The 24763-nt window shown below is 41.6% G+C and overlaps 3 protein-coding genes across 4 annotated transcripts; all 3 read right to left on the bottom strand.

Annotated features, from left to right (window-relative positions):
* Positions 1–864: 864 nt before the first annotated feature.
* On the bottom strand, positions 865–8699 carry ccdc40 (coiled-coil domain 40 molecular ruler complex subunit). The gene is made up of 18 exons (XM_030782841.1): positions 8559–8699; positions 8241–8361; positions 7890–8029; positions 7468–7551; positions 6813–7032; positions 6518–6675; positions 6257–6379; positions 5959–6080; positions 5551–5794; positions 4546–4728; positions 4166–4411; positions 3603–3816; positions 3133–3302; positions 2677–2768; positions 2367–2487; positions 1695–1883; positions 1368–1526; positions 865–1110 (listed from the first exon to the last, which is right to left on the bottom strand). The coding sequence occupies exons 1-18, from the start codon at positions 8697–8699 to the stop codon at positions 865–867; spliced, it is 2973 nt and encodes a 990-aa protein (XP_030638701.1).
* Positions 8700–10415: 1716 nt separating this feature from the next.
* sumo2a (small ubiquitin like modifier 2a) lies at positions 10416–15724 on the bottom strand. 2 transcript variants are annotated; one of them, XM_030782101.1, is made up of 4 exons: positions 15699–15724; positions 11079–11210; positions 10710–10781; positions 10416–10574 (listed from the first exon to the last, which is right to left on the bottom strand). In XM_030782101.1, the coding sequence occupies exons 1-4, from the start codon at positions 15717–15719 to the stop codon at positions 10512–10514; spliced, it is 288 nt and encodes a 95-aa protein (XP_030637961.1). In that variant the 5' UTR covers positions 15720–15724; the 3' UTR covers positions 10416–10511. The 2 variants fall into 2 exon arrangements, with proteins under 2 accessions (XP_030637961.1, XP_030637962.1); XM_030782102.1 differs by lacking the exon at positions 10710–10781.
* A 1083-nt stretch (positions 15725–16807) lies between these two features.
* gga3a (golgi associated, gamma adaptin ear containing, ARF binding protein 3a) lies at positions 16808–24067 on the bottom strand. The gene is made up of 17 exons (XM_030781423.1): positions 24025–24067; positions 23011–23095; positions 22711–22786; positions 22513–22611; positions 22283–22406; positions 22081–22181; positions 21699–21779; positions 21465–21602; positions 21160–21241; positions 20839–20949; positions 20076–20360; positions 19841–19926; positions 19461–19687; positions 19087–19337; positions 18462–18631; positions 17857–17967; positions 16808–17431 (listed from the first exon to the last, which is right to left on the bottom strand). The coding sequence occupies exons 1-17, from the start codon at positions 24062–24064 to the stop codon at positions 17321–17323; spliced, it is 2178 nt and encodes a 725-aa protein (XP_030637283.1). The 5' UTR covers positions 24065–24067; the 3' UTR covers positions 16808–17320.
* Between the last annotated feature and the right edge of the window lie 696 nt (positions 24068–24763).

The raw sequence follows: 24763 nt of genomic DNA on the forward strand, positions 1-24763 counted from the left end.
TATATTTGTTTTAATGCCTTTATATGTAACCTTTCTCCCCCCTGGTGTTCACTTTTTTCTGTATTCATGTTCTCTTTGTTCTTTGTGTGTTATTCATCCTTTGAAAATAAAATGAGTCATTTAAAAAAAAGAAAAAAAGGATATATATCTCTTTGGAACTGTTTCAGCATAGAAGAAACCAAACATTTAATCCTCCCACCTCAGTCATTTTCTGCCAGAAATCGGATGGCTACTGTTGGCTGCTCAGTGTGAATAATTATGGTAACAAACTGTTAGGCAAACATGTAGGGCATAGAAAACGTCAACCAAAAGAACAACAACAAAAAAAAAACCCTAACAAAAGAAAGGGGAAAAAAAGAGAGAACATAAGGAGGGTATACCAAAGTCCACGCACAGGATGCAGAGCTAAATAAAAAAAAAAAAAAGAAGGAAAGAAAAACAGCAGGTATTAAGTTTCCCTGGCAGGGTGCGGTGAAAAAGCAAGGAACTTCCCTCAGTAACAAAGTAAATGTCACTTTACCGAAAGGAGCTTCGAATTGACGTAACCAAAAAATATCTGCACAGTTGGCTACGGTTTACCCATATCATATTAAGACTGCGGCAGAAACAAAACATCCTGCAGTTTTTTTTTTCCCGTCCGGCGTCGAAATGTTCGGCAGTTACGTGTGTTACGCTGACAAGAAAAGACAGTGAAATGTTTTATTGATCCATATGCATCATTGACAGCTGAATATTTAATTAAATATCTTCTCTCCTGATCTCATCTCCTCAGCCCCATGCCCCCTCTCATCGTTTACACCAATGACAACATTCGGCGCAACGCCCAATCAAATCCCAGTTTGCACCCTTAGGGTCTTGAAAGGTCTACGGGGGCGCAGTGAGGAGCCTGGCGGCCAGGGTAAGGTTGGGTTTCCTCAGAACGGCCTGGTGCTGGGGGAAATCCTGGATTACGTGCATCAGAATGGAGCTGATAGCGTGCAGGCGTTCTCTCTTTTGCTCCATGGCCGACTCGAGCGTGGCTTCGCTTGTTGCCACGGCGCTGTAGCGCCCATCCCGCAACATCTGAAGCTGCTTGGTCCTACCCTGCATAGCCACCATCTGTAACAAGTTCTGGAAGAAGGAGAGAAGACCAATAGAACAGAGTTAGTGTTACTTTCAATCATATTACTGTGTTCAATTTTCTACTTAAATTTCCTTTTGAACCACTCATCTTATATTTTCCTTTTTAATTTATTTCTTTTTATTTTATTTCGATACACACTGGAATTTCTGGAAATTGTAGCGTTATTTAGATGCGCGACACTTTGGAATTTCATTTACACTGTATACAAGTCACAAGTGTTTGCCGGGTGTAATTATGGACTGACTTTGTCTTTGCTGTACTGTAGGCTACGGAGGTCAGAGGTCAAGACTGCAGTGGCACTATGTAGTTCACTCAGCAGCCGCTGCTTCTCTTTCAGTTCATCATCCAGAGAGCGCTGAGTCTCCTGCAGCTCCTTAATCACACCATCACACTCCTCTGCTTGCTGTGAATAGACACACACACACACACACACACACACACACACACAAACAGAAAAGATCCTGATATTAAGTGTCATTTAAGTGTCAAGTGCCAAAAGCAAGGATACAGCATTAAAAAATACACACTGTCTGTATAGACACACACACACACACACACACACACACCAAACCTTTTGCGTCTCAGCGATCTTGCGACGCAGGTTGTGGAGGATGCTGTTGAAGTCTGCGTGTGTGGGCTGTCTGCGGTCGTCACGAGCCTGGGCTTCACTGCGCGTCACGATCGTCTCCCTGCGAGCCACCACTGCCTCCATCTCTCTCATAAAATGTTCCTGCTGCTTCTTCAAGTGAGCATACCGCACCTGAACACACACACACACACACACATACACACATATACATACATGTCCACATACACACACACAGACATATACATACATGTCCACATACACACACGCGCACATACACACACACACATACATACATGTCCACATACACACACGCGCCCATACACACACACACACACACACACACACAGACATATAAACATATGCGCACACGCACACACACACACACACACACACACGTCCACACACATACACACATACACATAGACATATAAACATATGTGCACACACACACACACACACAATCACAAAGGTATATGCCTTTTTTACTTTTCAAATTTCTTATGTTTGGGTGCTGCACACAATATATGTTCTGTGCTAAATTGGTCTTTTTACTGTACTCACGCCCAGGGGTGATTTTCTGGAGTGATTTGCACACCCTGTATTTTACTGTTACATTTGATTTTTTATGTGAGTAAAAGCTTTATTGACTCAGACCTCCATGCGGTGAATCTCTGCCTTCATGGTGCGGATGTCTCCTTGACCCATCTCTGAGTTAACTGCCGCATGAGTCTCTATGACCAACTGAATCTTCTTTTCCCATAGCATAATCTGTCGTCTAGAATACACACACACCCGCACACACACACACACACGCACACGTACAGGCACGCGCACACACATGCGCGCGTGAACACACACACACACACACACACACACACAAATACAGATGCTGATACTCTGTGGTAATAAAGTAAGTAATGAAGATTATGGGTAGGGTTTTGGCATTGGTGTTGTCCACACTCACTCTGCCTCTGTAATACTGCTGAGTAACCTACTGGTCTCTTCCTCAATCATCTCTAACTTCATCTGCATCTCAATGGAGTCCCTCTCTGCCTCCTACGAAAAAGGCGCACACACACACACAAACACACACACACACAGAGTCAGACAGATGTACAGGATGAGAATCCAGGAATGAAATAAACCATATAAAGTCACAGCTGTGTAATAACAGAGCATTCACTTCTGTTCAGAGGGCGAGGAAATACATAAGCACATAATTCATAATACATAGATTTTGTCTGATAGACCTAATCTAACATTGCCGTTAGGTATAGAATGCGCATCACAAACTGGTCTCAGACTAAGCTCTGCCAGTGTATGTCAACACACTGTTACAGAAGTCTTGACTTGTTATGTAAGTTATATAATATGATACGGCACTGGTGTGTGAAGACCACTCCTGTATCCTTGGGCTTACCCTGAGCCTGTGCAGGAAGTCGTTCTCAGTGAGGATGTTGTCCTGCTCCAGGTTGTGGTGCAGTTTGCTTTTCTTATTCAGTAACGTGTTGAGCCTCTGCATATCGGCCATCAGTTCCTTATTGTGGCTTTCCAGCTCAGTCTGGCCTCTCTTCTCCTGCTCTATCTCATCTGAGCCATGAAACATCAACCGGTTTACTTTACTCTCACGACATGTCATAGAATCCACAAAGGGGTGAGAATCGTTTTAACTGCTTGTGTGATTGCTCAAGTTGCACGAGTGTGTGCGAATCTACGGATGTAGTCTGTGTGTGTGTGTGTGTGTGTTTGCGTGAAAACATACTTGTAATCTCTATACACACATAACAGAAAAATAGCTTGTCATGGCAACAGGGAACAGGGTTTGTTACCGTGTGTGTGGTATGAGAGAGTGAGACAGAGAGAGAGAGAGAGACAGAGAGAGATACGCACTCTCTGTGCGCACTTTTCTCTGCTGTAACATGGTGAGTTGGGTCTGTTGGGTTTGCAGGGCGGCGCGCAGGGTCTGTTTCTCCTGAGCGAGTCTGATTAGTTCTCCCTGCTGCCGTAGCCAGAGCTGCTGCTGGTCTTTCATCTCCGAGCCCAGCTTTTCCAGCTGTTCAATCAGAGTCCGGGCCTGGATCTCCAGAGGACTAAGATCCTTATGCTGATAACACGCACACACACACACACGGGCAAGAATGAACAGTCTCACAACATGTTAAAATATCACAGAGCACATATCTTTTTAGTCTAAAGCTTCAAATGACATTGAGAAGTTTTAAAGTCTCTCAAAACTCACAATAAGCTCTTTATAAACCCTTCTGAGAATCAGCCTTACCGCTGCTTAATAATTAAGTCTGGCGTTTTATTCACACACACGCACATACGCGCACACACACACACACACACACACACACACACACACACACACACATATAAATAAAACTGGTATAAATCCACAGTAAATAAGAGTTATTAAAATGCATCCTAAAAAGCAAAGAGTGGTCTCTGACCCCGGTGCTTTCAACGATCTGCTGGATCTTCTTATTGTAGATATTGATGGTGGACTGTTTGCGTTCGCTGACGATAATGAGCTTGGCGATAACAGCCTCGGCGGCGGACAGCTCGCCGTGGCGGCGACTCATTTCCTGCTCCAGCTCGGCCTGCAGGCGGGCCACAGCTTCCAGTCTCAGAGTCACCTCACTGGTCTCCAGGCTCACCGTCGCTATGTCGTTCTCCAGCCGTGACAGCTGGGCCTCCTACCAGACAAACACGCAAACAGTGTTTGTTCCAAACTGTCTTTACCATGTCTAGGACCTCTATTGCTCATTTAATAGATAGGATGAGTTGAGTCAGAGTGGCTCAGCGAATTGGCTCAGTTTTGGAAACTCACCCTTTCTCTCTTGTGGGCGGCCAGCCGCTCCGTCAGTCTGTGCGAGTACTTGGTGGCGTTGTCGTGTGTGAGCTGCTCCTGTATCTTGGACATGATCTTCTCTTCTAGTTCCAGACGCGTGGCTGATTCTTTCTCGACTTGCTTCCTTAGAGCCGTCAGTTCTGACTGACGCACACCACTTTCCTGATAGATAGAGAGTTAGGGAGAGAGATATTGAAGGCCTTTTGTGACTGCAGTACTAGTAAGCAGTAAGAGAACCACCTGATCTTGGCCAACTATGAGGTCCAGATGATTCAAATTAGAACACGCATCGTTAGCTCAGGCTCTAAAGTGGAATTAGTGGAAACAATTACATGACAGCATGGTTGGATGTTGTTGAGGCCACAGTTTATTTAGGAATTTATAGTTTTTTTTGCGATACTCCGGAGTTCAGTGTTTAAGAAGTTTATCTGTCAGGTAATAAGACCAAAAAAATGTTTGTTCAGACGATGTTTGGTTGACTGTCTCATAACAGTCCTCAGATAATACAGAGAGTGATTTCTCTGTGACGTATGTACTATCTCATAACAGACCTCAGATAACACAGAGAGTGATTTCTCTGTGACGTATGTACTATCTCATAACAGTCCTCAGATAACACAGAGAGTGATTTCTTAGTGATGTATGTACTATCTCATAACAGTCCTCAGATAACACAGAGGCTGCTACATCCATGTATGCAGAGGCTGCCACATCCATGTAAGATGGTAAGACAGTGGGGAGAAAGAGAGTTGAGAGCTTTGGAGCAAACTGGGCAAAAGAGGAAAAAAATGATCTATCTATCTATCTATCTATCTATCTATCTATCTATCTATCTATCTATCTATCTATCTATCTATCTACTAAAAATACACATATGTAGATACACATATATAGATGTATAGATGTGTATGTGTGTGTGTGTGTGTGTGTTGTATAACACATGTATGGCAGGGCAGAGTGAGCTGTGTAAGTGTGTGTACTCACCACATTGAGACGGTTCAGTGTGTTCTCTGTCTCCTGCAGCATGCGTGTGTATGTGCTGTACTTGGCCTGCAGTGCCTCCTGCTGGTTTTGGATCTGGGAGATGAGCTTTTGTGAAGTGGCACTATCCAGCTGAACTCTATTCAGCAACACCGTCAATAGCTCATTCTGCTCCTCTTCCTGAGTGATGGACTTCTTATAGCCCTCGATCTCCGTATCCAGAGAACGCACCTGCTGATTGGCCAGCCTGAAAGAGGGTTAGGAATAATTGTTACGGACGAAATTATAATGCACACGCTGCACTTGGTTCTTCTAACATATTTAGTCTGTACTGAGTATCTGTGCCAAAAGGGGAAAATGTGTTGATTTACTGATGGATTTGTTAATAAATATGCAGCTCATTGCTCTGACCTCAAAGCTTCCTGCATGGCAGTGTGGGCTTCATCCCTCTTCCTCATTCCAATCAAACTGCTGTCCCACTGCTGTAGCAGCTGTTTATATTCCACAGCCAATGAGTCAATCTCCATCTGAGCCTAATACACACACGCACATACACACACACACGCACGCACGCACACATGCTGATAATGGCAACAATCTGCAGACATAAACATAAATCAAGAGTTGCTCTTGCTAGCATATGAGGTCTTGTCAGCGATATCTATGATCAGTGCCACTTGGACACTGAGTGTTAGTCAAGATTGTAAACCTCAGCCAAGGTTTCTTTTGTTGCTTTAGTCTCCTCTTTCTGAGCCAGGGTCTGGATGTCGTATTCAGCTATCTGCTCCGTCTGCCTCTCTATGTGTTTTGTCAACCTGTTTACATAGAGGTCCTGACACACACACACACACACACACACACACAGAGGAGAGAGAGAGAGAGAAAGAGAGAGAGGGTCCATTTTGGCAAACGTTGTCAAATTTCATAAATGCGTTTAGCAAATATTTATGGTTAGCGCCTTCATTTATACCTGCTTGTGCTTTTGCTCGTCAATGTGGGTTTTCTCAGCCTGGGCCTTGCGTGAGGCCGTCTTCATGGCCATGATGTCAGAGTGCAGTTCGGCCTTCATGTCTTGCATGTAGAAGAGATGCCTGGTCAGCTTCTCCACCTCGGCCTGCTTCTGAGATACTGGAATACGGAAGAGGCAGGAGGAGATCGATGAAACGATAAACCGTTTCGTGTTACATTCAGAGACAAATGCAAGGTAACAAAACAACTATGCAATTCTTCAATGGCGTTGGTGCGTAAGTGACTTTTGGCCGAACCTTCAGAACGCATTTTGTGAGCTTGTTTGGCGGAATTTCGGTACTGGTGTCTTATGCTATCCAGCTGCTTCTGAGCCTGCTGATGCTGTTTGGATGCTTCAATATTGGCCTCGTGACGGCTCTCCAGAGCCGCCTGGAGCCTCACCAGCTCCTGCTGCACCGAATACAACTCCACACCCATCTCCTCTCGTCTGGTGGCCTCTGCCCTCTCTGTGGCCAGCTGGAGGAAAACACATGGTGAAGATACACTTTGTAGACATTTCATTCATGAGAACCTATGGACCTGTAACTGGAAAACAGTGATAAATAACAGCAATAGTAGTAACAGTAGTAAAGGTAACCAATGAAAGTCAAATGCCTTTTTTATTTAACTTTGTACCATTAGAAAAGAACAGATGACAGTTTTTAGCGCTAAAGACAAACCAGCCAGTGGTCTCATAATATTAGCAACATCAAAATTCCAGTGGTATTTCATGTTAATGTATAATATAATTAATCAGGCCAAATGTCTATCAATTGCATATTGGTCTTATAGGTCTATCAGTTGCAACAAAAAAAATGGGGAAAAAAAATCGGAATTGTTACTGAAGAAAATGATTTTGTGTTAATATTACAACTGAAGTAAACAAAAGGGAGTTATGGATGGATCTTGTACTTCCTCACGGAGATCCAAGTTGAGCCTTTCCAGCTGTTTGGTGAGATGGTTCTTCAGGGCAGTCTGGAAGCGCTTCATCAGTGGCTGTTTTGAGATATGGAAGGTTTGTGTCAAACAGACAATCTGTCTTTTCTGAGCGTTCTCACTTTGTCGCTCTTCTTTAACTCCTTTAACCCTTTTACTCATGACTAGAAGTATGGATAAAGACAGTAAACATAAAAAGGAAATCTACCTTTCTAGTTTAAAAAAAAATAAACCAGAAAATAACTTTTTGTCTTCTTTTGCACTTGTTTTTGTCTTAGAGAATTTATGAAACATGGATGTCAATTTAAAATAATTAGTTATGAAATATAACTCTCTATCTGGTAGTCAAAAAGAAAAAAAAAAAAAAAAGGAAAAAAAGACAAAGGAAAATTACACACATGCTCGGGGCTCAGAACAACGAGTTCTTCCTCTTCTTCATCCTCATTCTCCCCGTCGACTCTGCCAGCAGCCTCGTCTCCATAGTTAATAGCAGTCGCAGCAGAGAGGAGCACAGAGGCTTGGGGAGGTACCAGCATCTCTGAAAACAAAACATTTATTTGAGTGAAAATGATCTGTGAGGAACAGCCTGCGTCAGCTGAAGGGCATTCAAGATGTCATACTGTGTTTAGAAAGTTTCGCAAAACAGAGGATCTGGCAACCGTGTATCAAACTGACTTCTCCTGCACCATTGCAAGAGCAGAAAGCTTTACATGCATCTTCATGCATCTCCATTGCAGTCCTGTGTTTACCTGTCTGGTCAGATGCAACTGGAGGTGCTTCTGTACCACTAGCCCCTGACTGGGACTGAGAAATGATGCTATACTCTCTCGCTTGTAGCTGCTCATGGTCTAACTGGTCCTGTAAACTACCCTGTAAGGAAATGATAAAAACCACAATCCCTTACACAGCCACTTGGAAATTATGGTGGAAACTTGATTTGGGGTACACTATAGCGATAGACAGGGAAATCATAAACATTTGTGTTACTTTGCTGCCACCACAAAATCACAACAGTCTTCGAGGACTTTTCTTTGTTTTTAATCTAAAACAACAGAATTTTCGTGTACCTCCTCAGGGGGTGGCACAGTGACTCCCGAATCTTCCGCTGTCTCATTAGCACCACCCGTCTGCCTGTTATCGCTCATGTCTTGAGTTGGAGAACACCTCTTCTCCTCTTCGCTATGTCCCTCACTTCCGCCAGTGTCCATTAGAAACTGACAAGGTCGCTAACTGGACGATAGTTCTAATGAGAATCAATGAGTATCCGTTACGGTTTGAGAATGTGTAGGGGTTTTACTTTCCACTTTTACTTTTAGTATATACCCACAGTGAAGCTGATAAAGATACCAGAATAACGTTAAATCACAGCATAAGCCTATATCTTACAGAACATATTAATATGAACATACAAGGAACGCCACGGTGAAACGCCACAATATGTTTTTGTGGATAAAAAAAATAAAGGGCAGGACATAATTGACGAGACAGAATAAAAGCCTCACCTGAAATAATGAACTTCAACCACCCCGGGAAATTTGTGTCCTTGTCTGTTAGTGAACACACTAAAAATGCTTACAGGTTAATAGCTGGGTTATCGAGTGAATAGCACAACCGAAGAGTGCAAGACATAATGTACAAAAAAGACTATTTCCAGACTTTGAACGCTTATAAAAAGGGGGTTTGATTCAATTACTTGCATCCTATGCTGCCTTAGGTTTCCTGTTATCATTGGTTGCTAGGGAACGCCAAACTTCCGTACTTGACGCACGTATGCGGGGGGTATGTATAAATGTTTGAGAAGTGGAGACGTTTTCAAAATAAAAGACGACAGCAACAACAGTCTTTTTATTGGGAGAATTTGAAAGTATCAATCAAAATAAATGTATTATTATCATTTGTAAAAGTGTATGCTCGTTTTGTCGGGTTGAACGACTGCATACGTTTGAAAGGGAATTATCTTGTCATGCCAGTGGGATCACGCTCATTTCAAGTCAACTTTCCAACGCTGATCAAACACTTTATCATTTAGGTTCTGTAGCACACTGATCACTGAAGGTTACTTTCATTCTTAAGACATGATACCTCACAAAACGTTTCTCATACATACGTCTAAGTTCAACAAAGGTTTCTACAGATTTAACAATCATTGCATATGACCTGAGAGCACTGATAGTCTTTGTGAACTACAGTTTTTGCAAGGAAACTTTTTTTTTCATTAATTTTTTCAGACGGTCTACATATATACAACTAAGTGATACTTTTGTAATTGTGAAATACTTCAATGAACTGAACACATTTTTCTAAGATGTTACAAAACATTCAGTGAACTTGGAATCTTAACTTTGTATGGCAAAAAAGACTGTTAAAAAAACCCTAGATATTTAAAAACACTTGTCTATAAAAGAATTTGGAGATATAGATGTCATATTTAGCTACATGTATATACAAATGTCTCAATTTATGAGATGTATGGAAATTAAAATCCTTAAACCCGTTCTAATAGTTCTATTTCAGTACTGAAGCACATTTCGTGTTTTGTAAAATTATTTTATTCTAACAACAAACTAAATATCACATTTCACTGCACACTGTACATGTGACAAAACCGAAAAGTTGTGTGCGTGACAAAACTACGACAGTATGTATAAAAAGATATAAAAACAACTTTAGTAAGAAAACATAACAGTAATGCAGCCATTGATGATCATTTTCATGATTTAAAAAAAAAAAAAAAAAAGGAAAAATATTCTTTTTCCCAAATGAAAATTCTTTATGAAGTCTCCTCAAGTTTCAGGTTCGCATTTGAAAACTACGAATTCAAAATCAATTTAAAAAAAAAACCCAAAACAAAACAAACAAAAACAAATAAAACAACAAACTCCCAAAATGCTGTTCACTGGTGAGCATCTCAGTGGGAAAACTCAGTCTGTGCTGCAGTAGCTTTGTGTGGAAAGATCAGAAAACCAAGCGGGTAGAAGATGGGAAAGAGCTGTGCTGATGGTTGGGTGAAGTCGGATATTTCATATGAGGCCTCCTGTCTGTTGCTGGAATACATCAATCGTATCTTCATCCTCCATTTCCAACTGAAAGAAGGAAGTTTAAAAAAAAAAAATTTTACTCAGTATAACATTGGGTCCATTATCCACAAATCAGATGTCACTGGACACATTTATTATTTGACTATGAATATTCCCCCTCTTAGTAATACTCTATTTTACCTGTGCAGGAGTGTCTGTCTCGTTGATTGGCTGCCCATCAAACCGGAATCTAATTTGCCTCATTGTTAGTCCCTGAGGGGGAGGGGGGACACAAAATGACACATAATGTCAAACTGATATTTTCCAAACGTAAGGAAGAAGTTTTACACCACACTTACATATGCCATAATGTTACTTCGGGAACAATCCATGTAACAGAGGATAATACTTTGGGAAATATCAGCTGATGACGGAGTGTTTTTTTTTTTTTTAATGTCTCTGTTATGAGAAAGTGGAAAATCCATATTCTGAAAACAGTTCTATGTTCTAAGGGGCCAGGTAGCACATACAGCATTTTATGACAACAACTTCTGAATGTAATTAACTGACCTGTCTTTCGCAATATGCCTTCATCAATTTGCTAAGCGGTGTGTGCCTCTTAATTTTGAACTGCACCACTGAGCCATCTTGACCAGCCACTTTCAGATTAATGTGGTCGTTGTTTTCAGTCTTCACACTCTCCTGAGGAGAGAAAACAGCAGCACACACAGTACACACACACACACGCACACACACACACACACACGCGTAAAAGTTACAGGCATGTTCGAAAGTGTATCCCATCAATCACTCGATAAACATTAAGGTAAAAACAAATAACCGATAGCAGCAGTCTGCCACAAACGTTTTGAAATGACCCTGTAACATTCCTAATAATCATTATCGTTCTGTTCTGTGCAGTCACACTCTTCTGTCTCAACATGAAATGAAAACACTGACTGATGTAGGGGAGACCGGGTATGGTTGTAACACTTCTGCTTCAGCACTTGTACCATACAAGTGCTGAACCATAACCATAACTCAAGTTCAATTTCTGTTTGACTCAGGAGTGTGTGTGTGTGTGTGTAAATTAGTCTACTTGGACAAACTTCTTTAATGGTATGTATGCTTAATGAACACTCTACTACAATGTACCTGTGTAAAGAACATATAGGTCTAACAAAAAATCAGTGTGAATGTGTGTGTGTGTGTATGTGTGTATGTGTGTGTCTACTCTTAATCAGAGTCACAATGGTGACAGATGAATGTTGGTAACCCTGGAGTGCAGGCTTGGCAGGCCCAGAAACTGCACAGGGCACCCAAACTTCCTCTGGCTTCGAGTTGCCAAACAGCTCCAAACAGACAACACAAAAGGTTTCGTCGTCTGAGGTCTAAGAATCCTCAGCGTTGGCGCTCAACATTTTCTTGGCGGACTTTCTCTCCTTTTCTTTTGCTTGCCTTTATTCTTTCCTAAGATACTCTTTCTTACATTTCTGCTTCCTCCTCTCTGTTCTCCTTCCATCAATGCTTGCTTCACTGGTGTATCAGTGAGCATTTCAGATGGCCTCTTCTTCCTGATCCCGACAGTTGTTTTCCCTGGCCTTGCTCTTGGAAACGGCTGTATGGCCGAAGGACTGAACACCTGACCTGGAGACAACCCTGAGGTGCCTGGCTCACCTGGAGCACAGAACATGATGACATCATGAATTGCAGAGGAGCCAGAGGTAACCAGGTAGGTTGGAGGAGAGGAGGCAGTCCCCAGGTGAGTTGGAGGAGAGGAGGTCAGTCCCCAGGTGAGTTGGAGGAGAGGAGGCATTCTCTACGTGAGGTTAGGTAAATAGCACAATCCCCTTTTTTTTTGCAGAAGTCGACAGTTTTTGCAGATACTGTACACGTGAACAGTGGTTATCCAGCAAAAGCAAAACCTTCTTCTCTGGGCTGAGCTTTGTGCGTTTTACAAAGTGATCAAGGAGTAAGAGGAAGTCTTCCTCTTGCATCCATCCTGAGGTGTTGCCACTTCCGGCACTCTGAATAAAGTGGTCCTTTGTTGGCCGACTCCGAATAAAGTGTTCCTTGTAACGTTTTCGGGGGAATACAAAGAAGGGGGGGGAATTGCATTTCCCAGCGCATCCTACTGACACCTCTCTCACCCCATGTCACTGCACCCACCTGCTTGACTCCACGACGTGCAACAGCATGGTCTGGTGATTGGACCGATATGGAATTTTAGGGCCGATAACAATAACCGATGATTATCTGTTTGTTGTGGTCGATGACGATACGATAACCGATAACATTACTCCTGAATTTGTAAAAACATTTTAGATTGATCGGTTTATTTTTCCACCGTTAATAGTTTTGTAAACAAGTCAGCACAAGAAAGGTCATTTCAATGAAATTTTAGGCTTTATTAAATGTATTAAATTATATTTTCTACCTTCAAGTAGGCCTACTAACAGGAAATCAGGCTATGACTTCAAAGTAAAACGCTGGATGACTATAGAGAGCCCCAACATTTAACGGGATGCACTACAACCCCTGACCTGTAGTCCTTGTTATTGTCCTTGGCAAATTTTCTGCCCTTATCAAGTACCTCTGTTATGGAAATGGCTGCACCTCCTGCAGGTTTGGTTTTCTTGGAAATGCTAGCAGCTTCAAATTCTTTGAAGACATCGTTTCCATGACGTGTTTTAAGATGGCTGATTAGATTAGAGGTATTGTAACTTTTCATGTTCTTTCCTCCATGTGGAACTTCAGCCGAAAATGTATTGCAAACTGCAAGTCCTCCCTTCAAACAGTGAAATACATCCACACCGCCAATATGTTCACTTCTCTGACGACAGAGGCACCAAGCTTGCAAGCAGTCCTGGCAACAGTTAGTTGCAGAAGCCTATGTCATACGTATTGGAGGGAAATTAAGGATCCAAATCATCGGTTTAAATTATCGTCTGAAATTCCATTATCGGAACAATAATAATAATAATTCAATTTCGCCACTTATCGGCCACCGATATAGCGTGCATCCCTAGTTGTTATATCAGTTTCGTCTACATTCCATATGGCGCTCCCATCTAAGCTGTATCTCTCAATGACCTGTCCAAGGCTGCTGAAGAAACGGTCCACATTTGTGCGGTTAAAACTTGTGACCCATGTAAGGCTGGTTGCCTCTGGACTCCTCATTGACAGGCTGGGGCTCTGCTTCATAAAGAATGTGAACTAGTCAGGCTTCTCATCCCATGTTTGTGGGTGTTTGATGTGATATGTTACTGCCTGTTGATATGCAAACTTTCTGACCTAAAAGAAAGTGGAATAGAAAACCTGAGCACATAGACACAAAAAGTTTCTCAATTTGTCTGGCACCTACGCTAGCATTCAATTCTACTCTGGTCTCCAGTGGCTAACCTGTCATACGCTCACCTCACATGGAGTCAGTCCATAATACAGGTCTGCTGCCTGAGTCAAATAGTCAGCAAACCCTTTCCCCTGCACCTCAGAGAAAACTTTGTTGCTGCTCCAGTAACCTACACTGGGAAGATCACTGGATCACTGGTCTCTCAGCCTCTGCAGTGATTTGCAGGATCTGCTCAGTGTTACATGGCAGACCCCATGTGACTTTGCAACTGATCTGACTGACTTGCCCTTCTTTGTGACCTCATGAGATGTTTTTTTTTTAAACACTGGTTTATCAGCATAGTGGTTTGAAATTAGCAGGGGAAAATGCATCACATTTTACCTGAGAAACTATAGTTCAACTTAATGTAAGTCATATGATTTTATCTGCAATAGTATAAGTACTAAACAAAATATAGTCTTGGCCAAAAAATGTACTTTCTTACCTCAAAATCCGTTTTTTCTCTATACAATCTGCATGCACACGCCTGTTTCCAGCCTTGACAACCACCATGTTGGATCAGGGAGGAAGTGGGTAAACGTGGAAATGATCACATGACTCCTATCTTATCCCTAACTGGTGGAATTGTTGGTGTTACAACTCTCCCTGTGTTACAACCATACCCAGGGGGTACTCCAAGTATGTGGTTTAGTGACTAACTCAGCTGTAAACCTCCTAATAGAAGAGTCCAATGGTTTCATTCTCGTTCATTCATTTTCAACCTTTATTTAATTTTCTGGGATACACTGAAGGTGGACCTCATTTTCAATGCTGCCAAGATTACAAAAGCAAATAAAACATAATAAAAACAACAATAAAAACAATCAACATAATAAAAACAGTGAAACATAGCAAACAAACTAAGACAATAAAATAACGTCCAAAGACAGGTAGAAATTCCAGCTAAAATCAGTTGAAACAGAAATTGACGCGGGGAGGTTTATGAGCATGGATTTGAATCTGCTGTAAGAGGGTAAAAAACTGATTTTAAGGGCGTGTTGATGATCATTTCAGGAGGATGGGGCATAAAAGAAAAAGCTGATTTTCCAAGTTGAGAGCGAACACGAGGGACCATAAGCATAAGCCAGTCATTTGAGCGGGTTTGATAAGCCATAGGGCTCTTATATTAGGAGGTTTACAACTTTTAGTTAACTTATCCGGGTTAGTCACTAAACCACGTACTTGGAATACCCCCCGCCCCCGGTCTCCCCGGGCCAAACAGACGTTCTTCAACTGAACTTCAATTGCATGCTCGTCAAGTTTTCTACTGCAAAACAAACGATGTGAGTGAATACATAACATTTTGGTGCACTCATTTCAGTAGGTCAGTTGATTTTGCTCATCACACCACGCGACAGTAAATTAGAACAGACGTTACTGGCCAACAACTGCACAGAACAACTGCTTCCATCTGCAGCACGTGTAGAGAAGTTACTAAACAAGATTAAATAATTGCTATGCTGGTGTCCGAACCGATACTGCAACTAAATCAAAAGTCTTAACGATGCATCTGCTTGTGGTCTCCAATAAACCATCCAGCTAGGCTGTAAAATGAAAAGGTAGCTAAATTCTGCACATTTAGGTTGCGAGCTAGCTAATTGTATGCTGTTTCTGCATGGTAGCTAGCACGCTAGCTTGGCTGAGACAGACCCAAATATATATATATTAATAAAATACCTGACATTTGACAATCAGCTTAGTTTTGTACAATTTAAACGCGGTTTATTATATTCCTGCACAGTCCAAATAAAGGACATGGATCGATTCAACTTACAGGATTTTAATGATTGTTTGCTCACCTTGGGTTTTTCGTCCGCCATTGCTGTATTCCTTTACGCAAACCTATAACGTCATACGTAACAAACTATTCCTTGTTTTCTCGGTCTCTTTTCAGTTTTCAGTATGTGCAGGCATTACTGCCATCAAATGGTCTGGAGTGTACCGCTGGTCAGGGAGTTTTCATAACTTTTTCATAACTTCAGTTAACCACAAAAGTAGTTCAGTTTGTGATTGACAAGCTCGCACAGGACGTGGCTCGACAGACTCCAGTGTGTGACTGTTTTCATGTTTTATGACGTTGTCAAGATTCTGGTTGTGTACCATCAGGAAGTGAAAGAAAGCAAACACGACTACTTAAAACGAAGACGTTTATTCTTCATGCATTCAAACAACTTCAAAGTATGCACATTTTGTTAGTTCCCACAAATCAGTTTGATAATCTCTAGAAACATCAGTATACCAGTAAGTTATGAAAAGATAGCAGGATTGTTGTCCATTATAACATGTAACCATCAATAATAAATGGATGAGACAGAGGGCACTCCAGGGAAAGAACATAGTGTTTCAGCTTTGGTGGAACTTACAAAAATCTCTCTCGGTAATAATTAAAAATGTCACCATACAAACTTCAAACTTCACGTCATACAATCTCTGTCTTTTCTTGTCTCTCTCACACACATCACACACAAACAAATGGGACAGAATGCTTACACCACATTAAGTGTCACATCACTTGTCCATTTCCAGTCATGGATTGATTTCCAAAATCATTTTCAGATCAGCAAAAACATACTGTGTTTAAGTACCTATGTATGATCAAGGTCCAATCACACTGTAAAGTATACACAATGACTCATGACTTGTAAATCTTATGAATACAATGACGATGACATCAATGGAAACACTGAATAAATAACAAAAAAAACTTAAATGACTAGTTAAATAGCTCACAGCTTTCCGAATGATTCGATTAAATAAAAATGTTGACATGCTTGCATCAAACACTCTGCCAGCTGACACAATAAATATGACTAATTTGAAAAAAAAAAAAAAAAAAAATCCAGCATTAACCATTTGACTCACACTTTAATTAAGTTCTAATAGCACTCTGAGCAATTATAATGATAAAAATAAAAATAAATAAAAGCAGGCAAAAACCGCGAGGCAGCAGTTTGGTTTTGGTTTCACCTCTTTGTCAGCCTAAGCTATGTTTTCTGTTCATCCTGTATTCTGATATTCCACATAAGCAATCATTGTAAGGCCTTCCATTGTTCTGGGCCTTAGGCTAAAGAGGTAAACCATTTTAATGTAACTCTCTTATCAGACAGCAGTCTGGGCCAGTAGTGGCCGACGAGCATGTTCACAAAAAATGCTGAGGAACCAGTTCACAATGAGACATTTACGGACAATGAGACGTTAATAGCACTTTCTGGCCTACATTTTTAAGATATTCTTTCACTCGCTCTTTTTCTTAGAGGCCCTCTCAGCTGATTTACCTCACTGGAATTTTTCACCACTCAACAGCAGAGAGAGCCACTTGTGAATTCTCACACACAACACTACTGTAACATACACCAGGTTCTCCCTGTCCGGCCTATGAAGCATAGAACCTTCCAGAACAGCACATTGAGAATATCAAGAGCTAAAGACAACCCCAATTTTCTACTGGTGGGAAATTGTCCAACTCCCCCACGTCTGTGCACTGCCGCTCTCCCAGAGTGAACGTCATCTTATATCGCATCCGGACTTTTTCCTAAAAATAAACACAGCAAAATAAACACAAAATGAACTAGCTCTATATAAATATTTTTGAAAGTGTCAAAAAACTGAATGATTCAATGATTCTGAGAGACCATTTATTTGAGTTTTCAAAGCTGAAGCTAAAAGTCCTTCAGTTCTAATTTTGTGTCTCAAACTGTGTGGATCAACAGTCTTGAAATAACAGTGCACACGTACACTATTGATACACATTTTTCAAATGTTTTTGATGAAATAGTGGTATGACAGTGTAATGAAAAACCTTGATGCCACATTTTGGAGTTTTGATGAACAAACTGGTTGTTTATTCTACGTTTCTGTGGAATCTGATATAACCGGTCTAAACAGTGAGCACTGTTAAATGAAGATTAGGCTATAAGAAAGAGTTAGGTATGTATTCTCTTGTCCACTTAACCTCACCTTGAGTGGATTGGCCAGCAGCATGACTTGAGTGATGGCACTAGGGGGCAGGATAGGGTTGAATGGCACCAGCTCTGTCCCAGAAGGAGGCTGAAGCTTCAGTTTCATCGACTATCAATGCACAACAGGGGCCACCCAATTAGTGACTCACAAAAATCACAAATCACAACTATTGGCAACTAGAAGAGATCAATATCTTTAACGAGAGGAAGAAGAAGTACTTTATTTAACCCGTTTAACCCATCATAACACCAGTGAGCACACACTATGAGCTAGGAGCAGCGGGCAGCCGCCAGCACCCGGGGACCAACTCTAGGTTTTTTTGGTCGGTGCCTCCATCAGTCACCGACAGGAGTACTAATCCTAGCATGCATGTCTTTGTGGTCGGAGGAAACCCACGCAAACACAGGGACAACATGCAAACTCCACACAGAAAGGACCTGGGACGGCCGGGATTCGAACCCTCTCGTAACGGTGCTAAGCGCCGAGCCACCGTGAAGCCCGACAAACTGTAACAAACCTGCATTCAATACATAATGAAAAGACAGCTTGTGTGGTGGAGTTCCCGGGGTTACATTTTGCTACAGTGACTCTTTCCATCTCACCTTTGGCACAGCGGCCTGTAGAAGGACGTTCTTCACAGGGAGCGGCGCTGTATTGAGCATGGACACCACCACAACCAGGACATCAGGACGACCCGGCGGGCACTCGGTGGCAAAGTGCAGGAGGACTCGCACTCCGTCCTTATCGTACGCCGTCACTGGACAAATTTTACCTGGAATACAGATAGTACGTTGGTCACGTGACCAATACGCATGATGCAGGACTGTGTCGTTTTTATGCTGGGTACGGCTTTGCTGGTGAGGTGACTGGGAAAGAAACATGTTCATCTTCATGTAACGCATCCGCAAACCATTCAGCCTCACATCTTCACAATTTTTACGACACAGCTAGAGGTACTGGAGTTTGTGTACTGTAATCTGTCTGTACTTTGGGTTCTTAAGCACTAATCATGCAAAGTCACTTAAGCTTAATTTCATATCTACATCTGTAAAGGACCTGAAATCCATTTTCACTTATTATGTAAAGCACCACTGATACGTACTCATATTATTTTAAGTCTTTGAGGTGACGCTGCTGAATAACCCGCCGAGACAGCCTAAAATAAAGGTCAGTCTAGCCCTGTACCACATGATTCCATTCAACAATGACTCATTTCCCAGTACTCACTAGGTTTGATGGTCTCCAGTGGGACGAAGAGGTTGGCCAAGGAGATCTCCGAACTTGCAGGTGAGCCCGACTGAGCTCCGGAGAGGACGGGCGAGAGAGAACGGAAAACTGGGCTGTCAGGGTGGAAACCGCCAGCTGGTGGTGCCTTGACAGAGGGCACAGCAGGCGGTGGTGGAGCAGCGGACGACGTCGCAGAGACACCGCCCTCGCCCATCGCAAACAAACTGCCCGAGCCCATAAGACCTGGCGCACTGCAGCGTGTAAGGAAAGACAACACAATCAGTCAATACGAACTGACCACAAAAACGCCAGAAAAAGAAAAAAGCGTCTAGACCGGACTGAGTATCTCAATGCGAGGAGAAGAACGTGTCGACCTGTCCGGATTTCCGAGATCGAGCAAGGCGAGATCTTGCAGATCCTGGTTAAGAGAGGCTGAGAGTGACTGAGCGGCTCTGGGAAAGGGGAGGGAGGCTGCCCCAGGAGTTTCCTGGTAGGGCACAGACTCTGTTTTTGAGGTAGACTCAGAGGAGGCCGGAGCATTGGAAGCAACAGGCTCTAACAGGGATGAGCTGCCAAGAAGATCAAATGCTGGATCGGAAGCCTGTAATCAATAACAATATCAATGATTAATTCCTTAGCTGAAATCTATTTTGGCAAATCTGAACCTCCATCACAAAGAGCTATTTAGCCAATGCCAATATACACCGTAAAATATTTAGTGACATAGGCAGGGTCAGCCTTCAGACAGTCTTACCTGTAAAGATGTCCACTGTCTGTTGACATCGTCTTTCTTTTGTTTGACTTCTGTTTGACTGCTCAAAGAAAACTGGTCGCTTAAGCCTATTAAAAAAAAAAAAAAAAAAAAAAGGAAAAACAAAACAAAACAGAACAGAACATATTTAAGTAATTGAGGTCATGACATGTCTCCACTTTTGACACCGATCCTGGTCAAATCCAAAAAATCCAAGCACTATTATCAATGTGAATACCTAGTGAAAGAAGCTCCTCATCCAGGAGGGAGAAGGAGGTGGAGGGAGGGTGGGGAGCTGGCTGATTAGGGCTGGTTCTTTCACTGCTCTGACCACCTGTTTGCCCTGAAGATGGCGTGACTGTTGGAGGGGGGAGAACCGGTATCTGGGGTCCCATGAAGAGATCGGCAGGGATGGAGTCAGAACGTGGAGGCGAAGGCGGGCGGTGCTCGGATGGCGACGGGCTCTGAGCATCTAGACCGGTCAAGTCTATCAAAATCTCTGAACTGTTCTTGTCATTGGTGCCTGAACAAAAGAGATATGACAAAAAGAAAAGACATGATTTGCCATGTCATTCAGATGTGTTTTTCCCCACATTTGAACCATCATAAATGGAATAAGATGTTATTTCAACGTACTCCTTTCCAGTCTAATTGTTCTTTTCCATTTAAATATACAGAGAAATCTCTCACAACCCAAAACGATGGCAGTAATAATCCAGCAGGGTAATTCGTTTCATATTCACAAATACAAAAATCAAATTAGTTACTTTATACCCTCACTGTATGATCAAACTTGAGCATCAGCTTTTAGTACTGGACTTGTGACTGCCTTACTCTTTTTCCACTTTGTCTTCACACAAAATAGTGTTCAGAAAACACAGATTTCTTGTGGAAAAAAAACCCCAAAAATGAAACAAAACCCACTGAAAAACATTGAAAAACGGCTAAAGAGCTAGACAGATGAACAATAAAAACAGTGAAATGGAAAGGAGCACATTTACATTCTGAGCTTGATGATCCAGGAGTGCCACCATTGATATTCTGTCCTTCAACTATCTTCTTGTAAGAGTTGATGACACGAGAGAGATCATCGCTAGCCTGAAGAATGTCACCTAAAGAACAGAGTAAAAGAGTAGAAAGTCACAAGTTTCATGCTATACGTCAGAGCTTCACCAGCAGTAACAGCCAGCTGTTTAGTTTGACTACCAGGAATTTTTCATTTGTTCTGTTTGTTAAATGTGCGGACAGATTCTGGAGGAACTGATTTTCAGGTATACTATTTGAGCAGACAAACTAGACAGTCTTTAGTAAAGTTCTCTCACCTAAACTGCTGTCATTGTCCTCTGTTTCGGTAGCCAGCTTGAAGACCGCGGTCCTTAGCTTGTCACAGTCATTATACAGGTCCTAGGGAAAGGCAACACTTGTCTAACTCTCTTATGAGGACTACGTGTGAGACTTTAAGAACACAAAGATCTTTCTAAGCGGTTTCTAAGACCAGTCAAGATAGGATCCTTACAGAAACTTAAACACAAAATATAAAATACAAATGAAACGTTAAATACAAATTAAAAAATGTGAAAAAAAAAAAGAAACATTCTCGAGATATGTTACCTTAATCAGCTCTTACCTTGATTAACTCTTTATCTGCTTGTGTCGACTCATCTTTGCTGAAGTGGCTGAGCATCTCGTTCAAGAGCTTGACGCTGTTGTTCGCCTCCTCCAAGATGCCGACACGTTTGGATTCTTTCTGCATTCTGACCTCGTCCTAAATGGCAGACAGGATAAACTAAAAAAAAATATGTGCTCCATTTACGTTTGCAAAACTTCTAAAAGACTAATGAGCGATCTGCTCCATCCTCACCTCCTTCACCATGCTCTTTATGATGCGGTTGGCCTCCTGCAGGTCCTCCGGCTTCTTGCTCTTCAGGAGTTCTGCCAGACGCTACGCAAACAGGAGAAGATTGGCATGCGCTCCATTATTTGCCACAATGGTCCATTCAACATCCACTCCATTTTTCCCCCTCCATTCCTTTTTCTCATGACCTTTAATTTGAACCCGACGGCATGACAAAAATCCCAGTGTCTAGACCGGATTCCACCATAATGTGGTCAAGCGGTCTAGCAAATGTGGTCTGGCAAATCACTACTGATTGCAAAAGGGGATGAGAAAAAGGAGGACATTGAAAGGGAGGTGCATCAAGTGTCAGGGCGAAATGTTAATGGTTAAGAAACCAGTCATTAACCTTGTTTTTCTCCTCATTTTCAAATGCTGGATTCTTGGGGCGTGCAGGGGAAGGGATCAACGTCTTGTCAGCGGGAACCTCAGGATCCACTGTGACAATGCCTGGCAAATAGAGTTCCCATGGTTACACAGTCTCAGTCTTTACAGATGTTCCACTGCTCCGTAGCGTACGGGGAACTCTGTCTCATTTACGAGGTTATTACCTTGCCTCTTAAGCATTTGATATGCCTCAGTAATCTTGGCTTCGTCAGGTAACGCAACGGACCAACTGAAAAGCAGTTCTATCACTTTTGTTTTCACCTTCTCCGACACTCTGTCTCCCAAATACTGCAAAGCCCAAAAAACAAAAGTTAATATTGTTATTCGTAAATCTGACATTAAGTTTAAAAAGTGTGCTTGAAATCCTTTAAGTATATTTGTGAAAGTAGCTTACCTTAGGTGAAACCACTTTGATTAATTCATTTAAAAACCTAAATTTTCCAACTTCATTATGAAATCGTCTTCCACAGTTCTTCATGCAAGCTTCCAAAACCTAGGAAGACAGTCATTACTTTGCTTTTTGAACTGAAGAAGGAAAATGTCCATGAGAATAAACTAAAACTGATTGCTTAATAAAACATGGGAAACCTACCGTCAGTGCTTGGACTGCCTCCCATTCCTGAGGTGACTGGATTTTATGTGCTAATAATCTTACCGCTATTTGTGGACTGCAAAGTAATCAGTATGGTTTTTAATTGCACTCAAAATAATATCTTAAGCAAATGATACTCATTGTTCTTGCTGACTGTATATGTGCCAACTTTAATAACACTCTGTGTATGACATATGAAGAATACAATGGGATTGTCAAATGTACCAACATTCTACGACTGAAAGATGATCAGATTAAGTGCAGTGTCTAATGTCATTAGTGAAAAACGAGCACCCATACCCTTCAAGTTCCTTATTGATTTGGTCACAAAATCCAATAATGTACTCCCAGTCTTCCTGTCTGTTTGAAGGATTTGTGGCTTTGTCTAGAGTGAAATCGAAATACGCGATCAAACTGGTGTTTGTTACATTGGCATGACAACCGTTCAGCAGCTTAAAGTGGTCCAAAGAAATGGCAGTGTAAGAGAGTGCTGTTCGGGACGTATAAGCTACTTTCTATGAATTTTAAGGCTGAGGTAAAAATTTTGGATGCAAAGCTCAGAGCTGCAAAAATGCTCTTCAACATCTGCGTATCCTTTTAATATTTTTCTTTTAAATAGCTGAGCGACATCATTAAGCATAGGACCACTAACTCTGAGAACACCCAAGATAAACTAAAGCATTCAAAATCATGCACACTCCGGGAGAGCTGCGAATACAGAACGCTACCACCCCACACTCAACCTGTCAAGATGTTTGAAGGACACAACTACGCGGGTAATTGTCAAGACTAACTGACAGGTTGACGTTAATGGTCAGCGAGGCAGATAAGATGGGCACTGCTTTACAGATAAATGTGTTATCGTAGTTTAGTAAGCTACTTATCTTAAGTCGTCTGTGCAACTTGGACATATCAACACGGCGAGCAGAGCTCGAGCTAGCTAGCTTTTAAGTTATCCTATTATACACTTCGATGTCGTTTTAAGCCGTCTGGGAAGACGAATAGTTTGTCTACAGTGCTTAAACTTTAACTAATCTTGTTACTCATTGTCTAAAAAGCATCCAACTTAGTTGGCAAGATGACAGGCTTCCTAGTTGGTTTACAATTTGCTGCTAGCCAATTGGTACGACCTATTGCATTCAGAAGTGTGTCAAGGAGCACTAAACAATTCTGGACAAACAAGGTCTATTTCAGAAGAAAATACCAATTGATCAGATAAACTCTGCTGAGTAAGTTTTAGAGGAAGGTAAACTCCTGAAGCAAGGCAAGTAGGATAACAAGCTAACTACATCGTCAGTTAAATTAGCTACTCACTAAGCCAGGATTCCAGCGACTCTCCTTCCGGATCCGCCATATTAACTAAAACTAGATGTGCATGAGCGGCGCAATTGACTGTGAATGACAAGTTAGGAGCGTCAAAATCTCCACAGGGAAAGTGGTATGATTAAATCATGTAGAGTTTGTCAGGCGACCTTTAAAAATAGTCTGGAATTTAAATTAACTACATTAAATGGAAAGATATGTGTGTTTCTAGTCCTTATGAATTTGGCAAAGACCCAGATGTTTTTTTCTCCCTGATAGTGACCATTTAATGACTTTTTAAAATGAAGTACGACACAACTGCATATCCACGCATATTAATTTCGTATTATCCTTGGGGATCCACATTATAGCTCATATAGAATTTTGCTTATGGTGATCTCAACAAAAAACACTTTAATTAATGAACATTCATTGAAAATTACCCAGCCATTTCAACTTGCTGTTCACCCCCCCTCCCAAAGGACAGTCTGACGAACTTATTTGGTATTCAAAAATTTTTATTTAGTTCAAAATTCAAGAGTGAAAATTTCATATATTAAAGAAATAGGCTTAATGTTGAATATATACCTGAGTGTCACATTTGACTTTATTCAGAATACATGGAAAATCAATACTTGATTGAAAAAAGTTAGGAAATAACAAAGCAAGAGTATAAGAAACATCAAGTTGGCCTAAATCACATCAGTCCAACTCTTGCATGTTCCTAATATCAACCTTTTTCAAAAAAATT

This window comes from Chanos chanos, chromosome 8, assembly GCF_902362185.1.
Source record: "Chanos chanos chromosome 8, fChaCha1.1, whole genome shotgun sequence".
Lineage (NCBI taxonomy): Eukaryota > Metazoa > Chordata > Actinopteri > Gonorynchiformes > Chanidae > Chanos > Chanos chanos.